Source organism: Nematolebias whitei, chromosome 10 (assembly GCF_014905685.2).
Source record: "Nematolebias whitei isolate Nwh7 chromosome 10, NemWhi1, whole genome shotgun sequence".
NCBI lineage: Eukaryota > Metazoa > Chordata > Actinopteri > Cyprinodontiformes > Rivulidae > Nematolebias > Nematolebias whitei.
In genome coordinates this window covers 24546496-24564577 of record NC_056507.1, presented here as the reverse complement: position 1 = coordinate 24564577, position 18082 = coordinate 24546496, and the positions used below count along the sequence as shown (strand labels likewise).

The following is an 18082-nucleotide window of genomic DNA, read 5'->3' as shown; positions in this document are numbered from 1 at the left end:
TTTGTCGTGTGTGTGAGTGGGAGGAAAGGGGGGGCTTTGTTTGTGTGTGTATCGGAGGGATGTGATGTTATCTTTTGTTGCCGCCTTGTTTAATCCTAAAAGCACCTGGAAATCTTTCTTCCTATGATATTTATCAGCTTTCCAGCGTTTCGACAATCAAAGATGTCCAGTTCATCACACGTCAGGAGGATATGGAGACTGACAGACGGGCTGCAGGGGATTTGACCAGAACAGGTCAGTCAGCTCATGACGGGTAAACAATGCAGAGCTCAGAGCATCAAACTCAGTTGTCATCATCACTTTGCCTTGATGTTTTAGAGGTAGTTGTTGCAAAAGCCTTCTGGTTGTCCCATAATCAGCAGTTTGACAAGAGCAGACAGTTTGCAGAGTTTTGCAGAGTGATAAACACAGTCAGACTAATACATGTTTACAAGGCTACTGTATTACGTCTTAGTTTGAATTTTAGCTATTAAGACATAAATTATGGTAAAATACCAACTAGAAATGATTAGGGATGCACGATATTGGATTTTTGGCCGATATCCATGATGCCAATATGTTAAAACTTATTTGGCCGATAATCAATACCAATACCGATATTTTTTTCCCCTAGACCTACTTACAAAGACTACATAGCTTTCTCTGATGTGGAATTAAAATACTACATTATTCTGCATGGTCTTTGTCAGTTTGACCTGCTACCAAATGCAGATGCCAAAAAGGTGCTGAAAATGATGAAACACTTCAACTTGGATTATGTTTAAAGTCAAATTTATTCATGACATTCACTCTCTCTAACACAATGACAACACTTGAACAGTGCAAATTTGTAAATTTTCACAAATCTAAACTCAACCTGTTCACAAGCGACAAGTGAAAAGTGCATAAGTAGTAATGCTTTAATAGATATACTTGACAGTTTCTTAAATTAAAAATGAACTTAAAACAGAAGCCTTTCATATCGGTGAGTTTTTTGATGGAATGGCCGATATTTAACTTTATCACTAATATCAGCCGATGCCATGCCGTTAATATCGTGCATCCCTAGAAATAATACAATGCAACCTTTAATAACCAAGAAATACAAAGCGATGTGTGTGAGTGACAGATTAATGATGACAGATAAATACAGGGAATGTAAAATAACTGAAGTCAAAGAAGCGTGTAGCAAAAGCAAAAAAACAATAGTTTAAATACTTTTTCTTGTTTAGACTGTGCAAAGCCCTGCAGAAACCCACTTAGAAAGGGCTGTGAGGGAAATATAAAACAATGTATTTTAAAAGCATCAATCCATTCAGGAAAGTGTAATGTAGCTTCACCGTTTCCATCTCTCTCTTCACTCAGGGAGAAGTGGTTCCTGAGGTCAAACCGAGTCCAGGAATGGCCCTTCATGAGCTGATTGCACCGGCTCTGTTCTGCTGCTTGCTGCTCTTCTCACGTCTGCGCACGACTGCAGGTACAAGCACTTCACAGTGTTTCAAACACTTGTGTAAGTTCCTCAACTGAATAAATAAATCTCTGTCTGTGTACTCTGCGTCTGCTCAGGAACGTCAGGCTGGTCCGGATGTCTGGAAGGCCGGGACGTATTTGCAACAGTTAAAGAAAACAGCCCCTCGGGGGAAGTCGTGGCCGAGTTTGTGGCCGACACTACAGTACCAAATGGACTTCGATGGAGTCTATTAGGAAAAGATGCGGAATGGTTCTACTTGGACGAGAACAACATCCGCCTGAACTCGTCAGCTGAAAAGATCCTTGACCGGGAGGTACCGACTGATGACATGCCCTCTTTAAGTCAGGGTCAGGGAGATTTAGAGCTGCCTTATAATCAGAAAATGAGAAATATCACATAAAAGTCCTGGATTTTGTCTGTGCAATCTCATTAGGTCTACTTGTAATAGTCTGGTGCCACAATAAAAATGCTATATCTTAAAGTGGAACAAACAGAGATTGGTCCTTACAGCCTTGTCTTTAGAGCCGACACAATCTGTTATTTACTGCAGCCAGCAGCACTGTTAGGGCTGAAGGCCAACCAGATTATCTCTTTCTCTCTCTCTGGCCTTTAACACAGTTATATTTGCTACTTTATCCTAAAATTACATAAAAATACACGACTAGAGACAAAAATTATGTAGTGCAAGATTTTAAAAAATTACATCTTCATCATTTTCCCCAAATAAATGTTAATTCTTCCAGGACACTGAATTGTGCTACTGACACAAAACAGATTTTAACGCTTTAATTTGTAAAATAATTAAAGGTTTATGCTTTGCTTTAAAAGTGTGTTTAATTAGTTGTGTGCTACATGCTAATTTACTTTTATTCCTTGAGTAAAAATACAACATTAGCGCAAATATAAAATTAGCTTACAGGGCCATTATTTATGATTACATTTTTGAAGGCAACGTTTTGAAGTGTAAAATATAACCAAATCAAAATTAGGTCATTTTAAAATTATATAAATTTAATATTTTATTATTAGGTAAATGAAAACAACAATAGGTGGCAAAATTAAAAGAAAAAATATAAAAACTTTAACTAACTACATATGAATTAGGGTTAATAGGGAAACAGTAACACAGAGAAGCCGTTCAGTAAAGTTATAACTGTTTTTAATTTTTTTTTTAGCAGTTTGTAAAAACAAAAAGGTTGAAAGATTTAAGCCAGGGGTGTCCAAATGTTTTCATGTGTGGGCCAAAACTATCCAAATGAAAGGACTTGTGGGCCACAAAAATGTGAATTTAACTTTAACATGAATAATAATTTGAAGAAAGGTCAAAAGTTTACTCGTTTTGGTGGAGAAAGGTTTAAATTGTTGCTGATCCAAAACATTAAAAGCCTCATAAACTTAAGCTTATATATTTTTATTAGAAAATATTTTATTTATTTGATTTGTTGGGTCTATGTTTGTTGTTTTCTTGTGTTTGGAAAATTCATTTTAGTCTGTTCTCAGCAACAAAAGCGTAATTTGAGTCGGTGTCAATGGGGTCGATCAGCATTTTGGACCATGGACGGCCAAAAAGGCTGATCAAAGTTCTGAAAAACCATCCAGCTGTCAGTTGCTACAACAGATTCATAGAAGGTTTGATAAAGATGATCAACTCGTATGTAGATGATACCACGTTATATTCATTAAAAATGCCCAATTTTCCTCTTGATTATTTTAGCAACTGCAACATTTAGCCAAGTTTTATGAATCATCCAAAAGTCTCCTTCCTGGTAGAAATCAGTAAAGGTTTTTGGTACTTTGTACCATGAAGTGAAAATAAAACTATTATAGCCAAAGGTTTGTATTTTGTTTAATATTGCTCATTTTGAGAATATTGTTTTTAATCCGTTTTGCTGTTAAACCTAAATTTTATATAAAAAAGAATTACCAATGAATGTGCAGAAAGTCTGCATTGACCTTTTAAGCCTGCTGGCCAAAATGGTACCATTCTTAAACTGCAGCTGTGGGCCGCACAAAATCACTCCAAGGGCCGTAAATGGCCCTCGGGCCACACTTTGGACACCTGTGGCTTAAGTGATGGAGATTTCATCATATTGTAATTTAAAAATTCAAACATATTAAAAACATATTTGTATAACAGTCGATACACTTTTTCTTTATTGGCATCTGTATTAATTAAAACATCACACTATAATGTGATACAGACATTTTTTTTTTCCTACAAACATTTTCAGCAGCTCCACGTTTGTCTTGTCTCTTGCAGACCCTTGGTCCGATCCTAATGGCTGAATTATTGTGTCAAGAAGAAGACATATTTCAGGTGCGCTTCATTTTGTCAACGTCACACACTTTTCCTCAGTATCTCTCACTAAATTCAAACCTGATGTGTGTTCACTCTGACAGACTTATTACAAAATCCTGGTGGAGATTCTTAATGAAAATGATAATTTACCCACGTTTCCAGCAAACATGGTCCGAACTTTCACTTTGAGCGAGGTACGATGTTTGCACAAGCACATACACCAATCTACACACACACTCACACATATCTGTTTATCATTTATCATCTGTTTCTGTGTCTTTTCAGCTGACTCCAGTGAATACTGTAGCGTTTACTGTCCAGGCCAAAGATGCAGATGATGACACAATCGTTTATTCAATTGACCAGGCATCGGTAAGTACTACATTTAAACTTTTAAAATACATAAATAAACCACAAACAAGCCCTTATTAGTCTGTGATGTGTCTGGTTTTGCAGCCTGATGCAGAATATTTCCACATTGATCTGCTGAACAGTGGAGAGGTGGTCCTCTCCAAACCTCTGGACTATGAAACCAAAACTATGCTCACCATCACCGTCTACGCTGCAGTGAGTACACTTCACTACCTTGTGTCTTTGTACATATTTAACAGCCTATGTGCAGCCCATTTATCTAAATGGTTGATTTGCATGCATGACAGGAAATGAACACTGCAGAGAACTTCAACACCAGCACCAACATCACCATCTCAGTTCTCGATGGAGATGACCAGTACCCCGAGTTCCAGCCTTGCCTATTGCTTCTCCAAAACGAGACCGTTCGGATCTGCACCAGCCCCGTGTACATGGTCAATGTTACAGAGGGGGAAGAGGTCAGCTAACACAATGCTCCTCAGACATAGCAAACCTTTTACTGGAGATAGAATCAAACATAACTGGGCGTCATGTTGTAGGACGTCGTGTTGGACTTTTCTCCTGGTCCCATTCACGCAGAGGATGAAGACAAAGCGCTGAGCTCGTCAGTCAGCTATTCTATTCTCTCAGGTATAAAACACGCCTGTATGGGTTTATATCTAAGGCGTGCTCAGCTTACATCTGGAGCCGTGTTTGTGCTCGTTTCAGGAAATGAAGATGGACGTTTCAGGATGGACACAAAGACAGGAGAGATGAAACTAATTAAACGTGTGACAGACAGACTCAAAACTCCACTGCTGCACCTTCAGGTTATGGTACGACTCTGTTAGTACAGGCTTACAGGGAATTCTCTTTAAGTTTATATTGCTAGAGTCATACCACGTTATTGTGGCTTCTTTTGCACCCAGGCATTCCAGGACGATGACCCCAGGAAGTACTGTGTTGCTATAGCGCTGGTCCGAGTTCTGGCAGTGAACCGGTTTCCTCCAGAGTTCAACTTAGCTGAATATCATGGCTTTGTGACGGCAGGAAAGAGTCAAGCGTCTCTGGTCCACACGTATGGCAGCATAGCTCTAGTGTTAAATGTTCAGGACCAAGATTTCAACCAAGTAATGCCTCTGGACCTCAAACTGTTCAAACAGCACCAACGTGCTTGATTCATATCTGGATTTGTTTCTGCTACTAATCAGCTCCTTTCTTCGCCCATTAATGGACAGGGTTTCAATCCGATGATCTACTTCAGCTTTAGTGATACTTCCAGTCACACAGACATCTATGAAGTCACACAGGGGGGGCTTCTGATCGCCAGAACCGATCGTCTCAAACCAAAGCAGAAGCACATTGTGGAGGTGAGGTTTGCTGAAATACTGAGATCTTTACAGTCAAAATGCTGGTTACCATTTCCTCTGCTGGTCTAATGTTGTTCTAGCAATGATTTGATAACCATCTTCTTTTAATCCAGAAACAGCAGTTTATATTTCTATATACTGAAATGTGTTCGTACACTATGCCTCATCTTAATCTCTCATAAATTAAACCTACAATCATCCTTTCCAGGTAATTGCTGTGGACCAGGAATCAGGTGAAACAGCCTTTGCCACCGTAGTGGTGGAGGTGCTACCTGAAGGACAAATGAGTAAGGTCCCACACCTCAACATTCATCCAGCATTTTCTACAGACTTCCAGCGCAGCATGAAATAAGATCCCTGCATGTTTCTCTTTGTGCACCGCAGTCCCTCAGGGAGAACGCCTAACAGGCTGCACGGTGGGTAAAGCTTTGTTTCTCAGCTTGGCGTTCATGGCTGTGCTTGGATGTTTCCTGTTAATGCTGATGAAGCTGAGGAAGAGACGCAAAGGAATGAGGGACCCACTGGAGCGAGGCTGTGTGGCCCAGGGCAAACACCCAAATGTGGTAAGAACACTTATAATCCACACATCAGGACAAGGAAGGAAGGAACAACATGTCTTAGGTGCTGCCAAACAGCATCGTTTGTCTATATTGGAGGGGCTGAACAGCTTTTAATAAAACATTTCTTTATGTGATGTTTTGATGAAGGCAGTGATGAGTAACTTGTGTGTGAGAGTTTAATATGGGGTCAGATGTGCTGTAACAGTCTACATTTAGGTTTTTCCATTTTCGTCACATATGTAAATAACATAGTTTCATTGCATTTATTGGCATGCTCTGAAATAGTGTTTTATGTTCTTCTACAGAATTTACAGTGGTTTCAGATGGTGAGTTGTTGATTGAAGCTGATCATCGTTCATATATGCCTTTCCTTTCTATTCTGTTTATCGTAGTAATACCTCTAAAACATTCAGCCACTGCCAATAACTAAATGACACAAACTAATCAAGGATTTTTCTCATGTTTCCTCCTAAGGTGAGTCACCGTAGTGCTATGCCAAAGATGGAGGAGATCCCCTACAAGAATGAAGAATATGGCACCTGCAATCTTTCCTTCAGCTTCCCAGACGCATCAGACATTTACCCCACACAAAACATCCCCGTCGGTCAAGAACCCACTCCACAAAGAACAGCTGCTGCTTCTGACGCCATTTTTGTTCCTGCTGAAAGTGTGTGCAGCCCTGTGATTCTCAATAACAAGGCCTCTACACCAACTAAAACCTCCTCTAGCTCACCCTCCTTTCCCCCAGCCAAGGAGGAACTGAGCCCCATATCTTTGACTCAAGATGATGCGTCACTCAAAGAAAGTCCTGGTTCACCTTGTGATGTGATCCCAGACACTTGCGAGATACAAGCTGACATCAGCTTTGGTCCTTCAACCAGTGATACCACTGAACCTGCACCTTTCAGTGACCCAGATTTGCAAACAATTAACTTTGATAATACCAGTGAACCACTCCCAAGCCACTCGTCTCCATTTAGCACAAAATGCAGCCAAATGGCTTCAGAAGAAACAAACAGACGAGTCCTGAAAGTCTATGTGAGAACCCCACCATATTCACCATTACTGTCCTCATCTTTCCCCACAAACACAGGTACACCTCCTGTCACCCCAGACCAAAGCCCTCTAAAAGCCACTTTGGTGCACATAGATACATCTCCCACTGATACTCCTCCAGAAACACCAGTGCAAAGGGCAGAGACTCCAAACACAGAGGCAAACCAACCCTCCACATGTCTGGACCATTCAGAACCATCAGAGTCTGAAGGCGGGACAGGAGACAATGACAGTCCACAGGACAGCGGGCCTTTGGCCGACTCAGGAAACAACCAAGACAGCTGTAGAGTGGGAGAGAAGGACGAGTTTCATGGAGGTGAAGATGCAGACAAGAACAGTGAGGGTGAGTTGGACTCAGATGAAGAAGAGCTGCTGAGAATTCTTGCTCTATGTAATCCCGTTTTTATCACATTTCGTAAATGATGTCACTATGATATCACAGGCAATGAGAGCGTGTGGGTAGACGACAGACGGTGGAGTCTGTAAGATGAAGACGAAGAGCAGACACACCCTCGAGCAAGAACATAACACTGCCCTGACTCTGCAGACATGAACGAGGACAGTACGCACACACAATGCACATATGAAGGATTACACAACATGATCATGTACATAGGTGTTCAGCAACACTTGTAATAATCACAACAAATATATGCAGTATTACACCATTTATTCCACGTTAGACTGGAGAGAAATGAAAACTGAACGCAGCTGAAATGTCTTTATAAGATAAACTCCTCGATAACTGATGTTTGTTTTTTAAGAATGCAGCATCACAGTTATAGCAGCACCAAGTTTACTGAGCTGATTCAGCAGTTTCTTTTCGTTACTGATGTCAGAGTTTGTGTTCAACTGATGTGATAAGGAGTTAACTTCACATTGATAACCGCAGCCAAAAATGCTGCTAGTTGAAGGCTGTGTTCAAAACTCTCACACAATAAATATGTATACTCTTCAGTCTGCTTCAAGTTTAGTTGTATTTTTCTTTGTTTCCCTTGAACTTAAGTAAAAACTAACGTTGGATCAAATGATGAGCAGAGTTTTCATTTCATTTGGATTCCATTAGTGTTAAAGGAATGAAAGGTTTCATAATGAATGCTGCATGGGACAAAAAAAAAAAGATTCATAAAGTTTAAATAAGTTTACATGTCAGTGGGTCCCAACATTGGGGGTTGGCTCTCACTGGCTGTGAAACACTAAAGGGTGCAGGTCTTAAGATAATATTTAGAAATCAAACTATTACAAGATAATAGCAATAATCATAAATAAATAGGATAATAGATTGTTGGGCTTTTTGTGTTTTAGTTGTGCCTTTGTGAAGCTGGCTTATTATCAGGGTTTGTACGATTCAGACAGTTTTAGTTAAGGTCACAAGCCTCAGTCATTTTTATTTGGTGCAGCTAAAAAGTTTGTGAAGAACTGCTGCAGGTATTATAAAGGTACATACAACTTTGTGAAAGTTTTCATTTATCTTCTGGCCAAACTCAAAGTAAAGCTGAATTCTGTACGGCTTTCATTAACATTCCTCTCTCCACATTTGCAGCAATTACAGTAGCAAATTGCTTGAGGTATGTCTTTACAAATCATCTCTTCACACACACACACAAGAATCCCACCCACACGCCATTCTTCAATTAAGGCAGAAACTGCTCCATCCTGTTCAAGATGGATGAGTTTTATTAAAGTACATCTTTCTTTTAATCAGAATTTGATTTGAATTGCGGTCTCATTTTTGGAAAAGTCATCCTAAAGTATGCTTAATGTTTTTTTTCTTATGCCAAGTTGCCTTGGCAGTCATTTGACTAGGAAGAATCTCAATTTCCCTCAAATATTTGCACAATCCACCTTAATATACCTTTACAGAAAAGCATGGTGGTGGCAGCATTATGCTCTGTCTCACAGCAATGACTTGTCAAAGTAAACCTTAATGTTTTTTGTGCAAGTTATTCAAGTATATATATATATATATATATATATATATATATATATATATATATTATATATATGGTGGCAGCCATCTTGGATTTTGATGTAACCTTTTTTTAATGGTGACTTTTCTACACCTATGCAGTTGCACTAAAATAAAAGTTGCCACGTATTTTAGGTTATTAAGCTCACAACACAGACTGACCAGCGGAGGGTATTTCCAATTCCTCCTCTTTGCACCACGACAAGACAAAAAGTGAAAGGGTGTAAACACTGTGGGTCCAAATTTAATTTTTGTTGAAGTGGACTATCTGCCAAATCTTTCTTTTGGTCTATTGAGGTTAGCATTAGCTTTTTATCTCGTGTATAAAACGGTTTTAAAACCTGTCCATAAAACACAAAGACAATCAGATAAAAACAGGAGCTCACAGTAATATTTATAAATGATTTATTGAGTCAAAAACAAAACAAAAGCAGATATTTGTTCATTTTATTCAGATTTTGTTCTCAGTGACAAATAAAGGACGTGGTTGTTGAGTGCTCAGTCTGCTGAGCAACAACTTATTAAGAGAAAAGTCACAAGTAAAGAAAGGCTTGTTGCTGCCGTGAGCCTGTAAAAAACAAAACCGTAAGACGTACTGCTGCTATCATCTAAACTAATAACAGTGGTTATAAATGATGGTACTGATGATACAGGTGGGAAAAAGTTATTTTTCCCAAGAAAAAAAAAAATTTGTATTTTGCACCACCCCCCAAAAACAAACATTTAAAAATTTTGCTTGGCACAGGAGTTAGTTCAGCTGAATCAAATGAAACTCGAAACATAAAAATCTGCTATCAAAATATATGTAACATATGTACACATAAACTCACTCACATGCACACACTACTGAGGTGATCAAATAAAAAACCAGAAGCAGCTTTGAGTACAAACCATCAGTCACTAAAGGTTTGTCTTAGATTGGATCAGTTGGAGGTAAAACACTTGTCTTTGGGTGTTTTAAGACACCAAAGTGATCCAATCTAAAACGATGTCTCAGTTCATCTAGAATCCTTCATCTATCACAAAAGAAAACGGTCTCTTGTGCAGGGCACAAAGTTTGTGTCAACATGGACCAAAAGAGTAAATACAGCACAGCCTCGCTTATGATTTATTGCACTGAGACTTTAGTATTTATTGCCCCTAGACTTTATGATCTACTCTGTTCTAAAAAAAAACTCCAGATCCAGCATTACAATATCAATCCTAACTTGAAACAATGGACAAAAGCATTAAAACCAACTGTAATTAGGGACAAATGAATCACTTGCATTGCAAAAAAAGAAATGGTGCATCAAAAACTCTTCTAAAGACTGTAGCTTAAACTTTGTAGTTGTATAAAAATGTCTAATAGCAAGACAAAACTGTTCCATAAAGTCATCGTTAAAGCAACAAATGGAGAAGAAAAAAGGGAAAACTGCTTTTTCTTTACCAGGTTTACTATAGAAAAGACTATAGAGTGGAAGCAGAGGCTGGAGACATAAAAACCAGTCAAGGGTGCTACTAAACACACCAGCCAAGCATGTAGTTAGAATGTTAGTGTGTGCACGATGGGACACATTCAACAAAATGAAATAAATTATTGTTCGTGGCGTTGAAATAAGGTGGGCTCGTCCTGTCTCAACTCGGTGCCCGTTGGGATGAGTCATCAGGTGGAACGCAGGATGAGCGCACAGTCTGTGGAGGAGTTAGAACTCGTCATGTCGAGTCAGAGCCTCTCCGAAGTCGGTCACCTGGCTGCCGACGAACAGGTCGTATTTATCAACAATTTCTTCTTTGGTTAGACGACCATCCTAACAGAGGACGAGTAAAAAGAAGATCAAAAAGGATCTGTTTATATTGCATATTTGAACTTTTAGTCGTCAGCGTCATTGCCTGTAGATAATTGTTAAGCTTCTTTTAGCAGTCATCTTTCAGCCTTGCACTACACACTTGTTGATGCACATGTAAATGAATTTAGATGATCACATATATGTCTATTTGATTCAATGCAAGAACAATTATTGTTAATGTATTTGTTAATCTGAAATTAATTAAAACTTTAGAAGCACCTTGTCCGTATCTGACTCATAGACCAGGTGCTTGGCCTCGGCCTCAGCGTGGTCGTAGTCAATGGGCAGGATCCAGTCTTTGGTCTCCTCCTTATCCATCTTTCCATCTTTGTTTTTATCTCTGAACTCTGTGAACTGCTCCCTCTCCGTCTTTACCCATTCAGGTTCTGAGGCGTCTCCATCCTGGTTGTACATGTCACCTGGAAAACAAGAGTATAAAGAGAGAGGTGAAAATATTGCTTTGAACAAACTTTTTTTTTGTTGCAAACTGTTGATGCTGTAGGATCTCACCGATGTACTCATCCAGGTCAATCAAACCATCTCCATTCTTGTCAATATCTTCCATAGTTTCCTAGAGAAAAAACAAACAGACTGGCTGAGCATTGAAAACCAAAAATATTAGTGAAGTTATCGGTCCGAGTGTGTCACTTACCAACACTACAATGTCCTTCATGTGGTCGTACTCCTCAGGATGAAGGAAAGCTGTGAACTCCTCCTTGTTGGCTTTCATATCATTGTCTTGGTCAGCCATTTTGAATCTCCTCTCATCACGTGCCATCATTTGTCTGTAGTTGAAACCATCCTCAGGATCAGTCTCATCTGTTGGTTCAAAGTCATGATTTTTTTTAGACTACGTCCAAGTTTAGCTGCGTTATCGACGCAACATATAGACTGGAACAACAGAAATACATCAGAAACAAAACAGAAAATAGTCTGGAGCCATACCAAGGACATATCCATATGTGGCATTCTTGTACTCTTCCCAGGACACCACTCCGTCTCCGTTAAAGTCGTGGCTCTTCCACTGTCGATCCACGTCGTCATAGATCCACTTCTTCTGTGCATGTTTAATCCACTTTTTCATCTCCTCAGCGCTCACGTAGCCATCTTTATCTTCATCTATGCGTTCAACCAGCATTCTGCACACACAAAAACATGTTTAATACTTCTCTTTGAATAATAAAGATCAAGAGCAAAAATGCATTTTCACAGCTGCCAAAACAGGTATGAGTTTTAGACTAATAAAATCCCAGTAATGTGAAGATGATGTTCCTACCCAAGCCTCTCTTTGCTCTCCTCTGGTGTGAGCTGGTCAAAAGACTTGGACTCTTCTTGGCCCAAAAAGGCCTCGTGGTCATAGTCAAAGTTATCGGCATCATCGTGCTCAAGGTTGCTGAGACGCTCATCGTGATGAACGCGATCTTTCTTCTCTGTGGGTTTGCTGGTGGCGTAAACCACGCAGAGGGCAAAGCACATGACAAGTGGCCTCAGCTCCATTTTACGTTTGTATAAACAATTCCTAAAAACAGAAGATGCAAAAAAATATATTAGTCCAACAATCCTTCTTGTAAAGCTTTATGTAAGCACAACGGATGGATCAATACAGACTAAACAAGACGGTGAAGAAGAGTATTCACACTACAAGCAAATACCACAGCTATTGCTAATCCTTCAACACTTTGATATTTTGCAATAAAGATCATTAGAACGGAGAAACAATCCAAGTAACGCATTAAACAAATAATGTGAATTAAGGCTACACTTAATGTCTGTTTGATACGAAGAGAAACTTGAGTGAAAAAGAGTCGATGTGATAAAAATGACATGATTTAACAGTTATTGGAAAAACTAAAATATTATATTACATTAGTTGCCAGTGAATGGCACGAGCTTCACGTGATCATCAAAATAAGTGAAAATCAAAAGTAAAACAAGGAAATCTATCTTATGTACATGTATTTGTACAAAATGGTATAGTTGTACTATTAAATACATAATTTTTGCTATATTGTGATACTATTTGAAAAGTGCTACATAAATAAAGTTTACTTAAACTACTGGAAGAGGTGCAAAACCAGATTAAATGAACAACATTCCAAGAATGTGCCACGACACAAAGTGTGCGTGACAGAATAAATAAAAAAGTACTCCATACAGTGTAGTAACTCTTCAAATTTATTACTTTAAAACCTTCAACTACATCCAAATAAACATATTTTTACTTCTACCCACCTCATATCTGTCAGCTATTGGAATAGCGTCAAAACATCCTGCAATACACACATATTTTTGGTTGTACACACAACAAACGAGCTGAAATGCACAATTTAACTTCAGTAAATTAAAATAATCCACTCGTGTTACAGTCTGGGGAAAATAACATCCGTTCTTGTCTCAAATTAGCCACCGCTATCTCGGACACCTTTAAAGCGAAAGTTGTACTCAATAGTTAATGTAGAGCTAATTTAAATGTATCCCACTGTCTTTAGTTTTCAATAAGCAGCTTTACAGCAATTTGTGACCGTTATTTTCTGTCCTGTTGACCCAGACTGGCTAACGCGACACCGCTACTTCCATCCTCCGTCCTACAAGTTCCCAGCGTTAACTCAAACAACGCAACTGTAATCCCAACCAAAACAAATAGATTTCAAACCTCTTCAATTAGACGAGTTTCTTCTCGCTTGTAGGATTTTCACCACAATTTGCCAAGAAAACTCGCCGGTGTCCAGGGAAGTTCGTCGTTGATGCTTTTTTTTGGTTTAGTCCCTCCCCTCGGAAACACACCCTTCTACTTCCTGTGCAAGAAAGAAAAAAACCGATAACTGACCAATCAGGCACCAAGGAGGGAAATGCGATGTCGCCATCTGATTGGTCCACATGAAGGACAAGCGTTGATTGGATTGGCCGAGAACCGCCACGTCCTCAAAGGCACCAACATCGAGCTCATTCATAAACTTGTACTATGGAGAAGAATTGTTCATCTTACAGCTTATTAAATGAATTTGAAAGGACAAACTACTTAAAATAACTACATTTATTGATAAAACATATTGAGTTTACATTTTTAGAAAGAAAAAAATCAACCATAAAAACAGAAATTCTATTAAAAATGTGAAAGTAGCAAACACAATAATGTACACGTACACAAAAATAAAACTATGTAATAAAAAAAGCACAATAAGTGTACCAGTGATGCAAATATGTTTGGATTTTAAACTAATATCTGTAAGTTTTTATCTCTTAAATGAGAAAAAGAAAGCTTGTGGTCAAAAAACAATTCTTTAAAAATATATGCAAACAAGCCTTTCATGATAAAACATTGCTTTAAAAAAATCGAATAGGCTGTGTGACGTTTCTTTATTTTTTTTATTTTTATTTGAGCTTTCTTTTAAAGTAGATTTTAGCAGCAGTTTCCAATGTCTGGAGTTTTGCAAACACCAAATTTAAAATGTGTAAAACAAAAACAATATTCAGTGAAAATGATAAGAACTATAAAGAACCTAGTTATGTAAGATCCTCTAAAGACTACTTAAAATATTGTGATATGTGGTCATCTAGGGTCTTGGGAGGAATTTATGATTCAATAAGAGGCGATTTTCTTCTATAATGCACTTTTCTAAAACATTGGGTTTAATATTAGAGAAGGGAAGTCTGAGACTGTCATCATCAAATGTTCTATACAATGGCAAAATGAGTTCTCTACATTTAACTCATCACATGAGATGCACCCAGTTGGTGCAGTGGGCAGCTATGCAAGCTGCCGGGGAGCAATTAGTGATTAGGTGTCTTGCTCAGAGACACCACGACATGTGGGAATGGCTGGGAGTTTTTGGTCCCAGGCCGTCTGCCCTGCCTCTACCCCATCTCAGCCCCAACATTGTTAGAAAATAGCAATGGCCTTCCATGATAAGAGAAGTTACTATAATAATGTTCTCAATAGTTATGTAAAAATAAAAAAGTAATTTTATATGAAGCTCAAATAAAAAAAAGCACTATATTCTGTAGAATTTTTTTGTTTTAAAGAAAACAACTAGGAAAGAAATACTTCATTATTGCTGTTGAACAGCATATATTTATAAACACCAGACCTTGAAACTTTTTACAGAGGCACATGTCTTATCTTCATATTGAGAGGTTATAATCTATAAAGTCCTCACATCTCAGCAGCTGAGTCCTCCATATCTTTGTTGTTGTTTTCTATATTATCGTCTATCACTACTTGTGCGCTGTCATTTTCCTTTTGTTTAGACAGATGAGTTGTGTCCATCTGTTGACTATCAGCTTCTTCTGTGGGAACAAAACAAATGGTCATACGTTAGGTTTTTAATAGTGTGCTGCTAGGTTTATTTATTGTTAGGCTGACAAAAAAAAGACAGGTTGAATCAATCAATTAATAAAAATGTTGTATTATCTCCTTTATATCACAAAGAAGAAGCTGCAATTAAAAACAATTACAGTTTTAGATAATGTAGGAATAAATGTTATTTTGTCTGACCTGTAACGGTTTCACCATCTTTCTTCTCAGTGAGGAAGATTCGTTGCATTGTCAGTTTTTTCATAGTGTGGCACATGTATTTGAGGTCTGGGCCACTGTTTGCTTTTCCTGCAGACACATTCAAAAAAAGAAGCTCAAAAACACCTACAAACAAACAAAAACAACAAAAACTACAAACATTTAGGTATCAACAATATACTTAAAAAAATGCTGCAGACCCTCACCTTTTCGTGGTACCTCTTCAAAAACGACACAAGTTCCCAAGGCATCTGAAGCAAAAACAACAACATGGTATATGGTCATGTTTATTTATTTATTTTATTAAATACATCCAGAATATGCAGCAACATCTATCACAACTATAACCAAACTTGGGCAACCAAATCAGTGTCAGTTCAGCCCCTTATAGTACAAGGCTTAGTTTAAAAAGGTCTTTACTGTTTGTACTGTTAGCCCAAGATCTTAAGAACCAGATGACAGATTTGATTTATCACCTGACATAAGTCTATGACTGATTAACTTTTGGAGTCAGTCCCATTCAAAATGGCAGAGACAGCTATGTTGCCTTCATAAATAAAAGCGTTGACAAATAATTTTTAAAGACATGGAGTTTAAATTTGGTGTGGTAAAGTAGCTGAGCGTCATTCTCAACAAATATTCTAAGCACTACTAACCAATCGAGTGAGATAAACTTTTAAGACTTTACCATTAACTATTGAAATCAACTCTGTTTGTTAGCAAAATATCTAGTGAACCACTGGACAAATTTCAATGAAACTTGCAGAAAGTTATTCATTGTGTGTAAATTTACATCAGAATGACATTAGGAGTCAACCTAATACAAGATGGCTGCCACAGCCTTCAGCTTTCTTTACTTAGTTTTCCTTTCTGGATCATTGGTCAGCTGATGTCTCTCTCCAGCAGTCACTGTGCTAGAGGCAGGGTACACCCTGGACAGGTCACAAGTCCATTACAGGGCCACACAGAGACAACCAACCAAATAATCTAACATATATGTTTTTAGTTTTTAGACTGCGAGAAGAAACTGGAACACTTGAAGAAAACCTGTGTGTGTGCAAAGGGAGAACATGTAAACTCCACCCAGAAAGGATCCAGGCTAGGAGGTGATCCTGCGACCTTCCTACTGAGATGCAACATCAAGTGTGGTGCACTAATCTACTTTTGCCAAAACAAAAATGACTATAAATTACTCAGAACTGCACATATTGGGGTAAAGTGTATGTGGTAGTTGCTGAGAGTCGTTCTCGATGAGGCTGTCAACTTGAATTAAAACTGCTGTGAAAGGCAAAGGGTTATAACTATTCCTTCAAGGAATGCTAGGCCATTTATTTATTCTTTTTTTTAGATCTTGTCTAATGAAACACAAGTCTCAGTATTTAAAAAAGTTAAAACAAACATGAAGGCCAATTTAAAACTTACATGTACATTTTTATGGCTTTTTTTTAACTTTAATTTTGTTACAGTTTTAAAAACGCAAAACATTTAGTCTTAAAAATATTTTTTATTTAAGTTACAGGTGTGAACATAATTATATCATAATGGGTTTTAAAAATAGAAGAGATGGTCTAGGTGGCATAAAGTTAAATGCTTTTATACAGAAAATGGTAAAGTTAAAAAAAAAAATGAACATGTATGGCAAATGTTAGTTTAGTTACACATGTAGCTTCAATTATTTAAAATATTTATTTTCAGTGGTTTTAACTTACCTTCATAATCTCCAGCAAACACATACTGTCCAACCTGCATCATGGGCCTCTCACTGTCTATATCCTGTCACATTAAAAATAAATAAATGCAGCAGCCAGCAAGTAGAAACTCGTGGTTTGCATCAGCTTTAATGCTAAATCACCTTAAACTCACCAGTATCTTGCATGAGCCTCGAAATTTAGTCAGAAAGTCACTGTTGAGGACTCCTGAAAGTTCCACCAGAACAAGCTGCTCCTGAACACAACACACAACATTGGATGCTGTGAAACAAAACCTAGTACAAAAATGACATTTAAAAAAAAAAAAAAAGCACACATACAACAAAAGTGTTCTGGTATTGATAAAAGAAGCAGAATACACAAATTTGAAAATAAAAATACACAATATGAACATGCACAAGGTGATTATCATTCATTTTAGGCATGCACAGTTTAAAATGTGATAGGAACTTTGCTAAAAGGTGTGTATTTCAAAAGGTAAAGCAAACCTAGTTGTTATACATTACTCAGAATATCAAAAAAGGACACATAAATCGGTCAAGCTGCCTTTGTTTTGATTGGCTAACTTATTAGCTAAGAGGCTAGTCCTAGCCCTGGTATGTAAACAAGGGCACTATTATTGCGATAAATACCTCTTCCTCCCATTCATCCTCCATTTTCTTTAAAATCCTGAAACGGTAAACGGATATCAATTAACAATTAAAATATCAATGAACACTTAAAATATCCACAATAACCTAAATACAACAGCTGCTATAATAAATTCGATCACTTCCGCAAATTGTACGGTGTCCGAGAGGAGACAATAAGTTGGGTTTTCCTCCTTTTGTTTTTTTTGTCCGGCAGCGTGTAGTTACAGATTTATCCATTAGAGGACGCTGTTGCACGGTTTAGCAGTTTAATGCGAAAGGGCCATAAAATAAAAACTCCTATCTATCTATCTATCTATCTATCTATCTATCTATCTATCTATCTA

At 37.9% G+C, this 18082-nt stretch overlaps 3 protein-coding genes across 5 annotated transcripts in view; 1 reads left to right on the top strand and 2 right to left on the bottom strand.

Annotated features, from left to right (window-relative positions):
* Nucleotides 1-1715: 1715 nt before the first annotated feature.
* LOC119415694 (cadherin-related family member 5) lies at nucleotides 1716-7943 on the top strand. Its single transcript, XM_037682860.1, has 15 exons — nucleotides 1716-1763; nucleotides 3711-3767; nucleotides 3851-3943; nucleotides 4035-4121; nucleotides 4206-4316; nucleotides 4409-4579; nucleotides 4661-4751; nucleotides 4830-4936; nucleotides 5030-5230; nucleotides 5339-5470; nucleotides 5679-5757; nucleotides 5855-6033; nucleotides 6336-6356; nucleotides 6505-7429; nucleotides 7529-7943. The coding sequence occupies exons 2-15, from the start codon at nucleotides 3729-3731 to the stop codon at nucleotides 7570-7572; spliced, it is 2280 nt and encodes a 759-aa protein (XP_037538788.1). The 5' UTR covers nucleotides 1716-1763; nucleotides 3711-3728; the 3' UTR covers nucleotides 7573-7943.
* Nucleotides 7944-10644: 2701 nt separating this feature from the next.
* Nucleotides 10645-13664, bottom strand: calub (calumenin b). The gene is made up of 7 exons (XM_037682859.1): nucleotides 13538-13664; nucleotides 12161-12403; nucleotides 11830-12023; nucleotides 11537-11703; nucleotides 11395-11455; nucleotides 11104-11303; nucleotides 10645-10845 (listed from the first exon to the last, which is right to left on the bottom strand). Exons 2-7 carry the CDS (start codon nucleotides 12379-12381, stop codon nucleotides 10741-10743), a joined length of 948 nt encoding a protein of 315 aa, XP_037538787.1. The 5' UTR covers nucleotides 12382-12403; nucleotides 13538-13664; the 3' UTR covers nucleotides 10645-10740.
* Nucleotides 13665-14747: 1083 nt separating this feature from the next.
* gtf3c6 (general transcription factor IIIC, polypeptide 6, alpha) overlaps nucleotides 14748-18082 on the bottom strand; it is a 9675-nt gene continuing 6340 nt past the window's right edge. The window contains exons 3-8 of one of the 3 annotated variants that reach the window (XM_037683491.1): nucleotides 17739-17775; nucleotides 17261-17341; nucleotides 17107-17170; nucleotides 15604-15648; nucleotides 15380-15487; nucleotides 14748-15171 (exon numbers count right to left, since the gene is read on the bottom strand). In XM_037683491.1, the coding sequence (XP_037539419.1) occupies nucleotides 15038-15171; nucleotides 15380-15487; nucleotides 15604-15648; nucleotides 17107-17170; nucleotides 17261-17341; nucleotides 17739-17762 (456 nt within the window). In that variant the 5' untranslated portion in view covers nucleotides 17763-17775 and the 3' untranslated portion in view covers nucleotides 14748-15037. Of the gene's footprint in view, nucleotides 15172-15379; nucleotides 15488-15603; nucleotides 15649-17106; nucleotides 17171-17249; nucleotides 17342-17738; nucleotides 17902-18082 lie in introns of those variants that run through there. The other 2 variants (XM_037683490.1, XM_037683492.1) reach the window with 2 other exon arrangements.

Coding starts and splice junctions, on each gene's coding strand:
- LOC119415694 (XM_037682860.1), top strand. CDS start 3,729: ATGGCTGAATTATTGTGTCAAGAAGAAGACATATTTCAG. Junction 4,580..4,660: donor ATGTTACAGAGGGGGAAGAG/GTCAGCTAACAC, acceptor GTCATGTTGTAG/GACGTCGTGTTGGACTTTTC. Junction 6,357..6,504: donor ATTTACAGTGGTTTCAGATG/GTGAGTTGTTGA, acceptor TTTCCTCCTAAG/GTGAGTCACCGTAGTGCTAT.
- calub (XM_037682859.1), bottom strand. CDS start 12,381: ATGGAGCTGAGGCCACTTGTCATGTGCTTTGCCCTCTGCGTGGTTTAC. Junction 11,456..11,536: donor TGAAGGACATTGTAGTGTTG/GTAAGTGACACA, acceptor TTTTTTCTCTAG/GAAACTATGGAAGATATTGA. Junction 10,846..11,103: donor ATGAGTCAGATACGGACAAG/GTGCTTCTAAAG, acceptor GTCCTCTGTTAG/GATGGTCGTCTAACCAAAGA.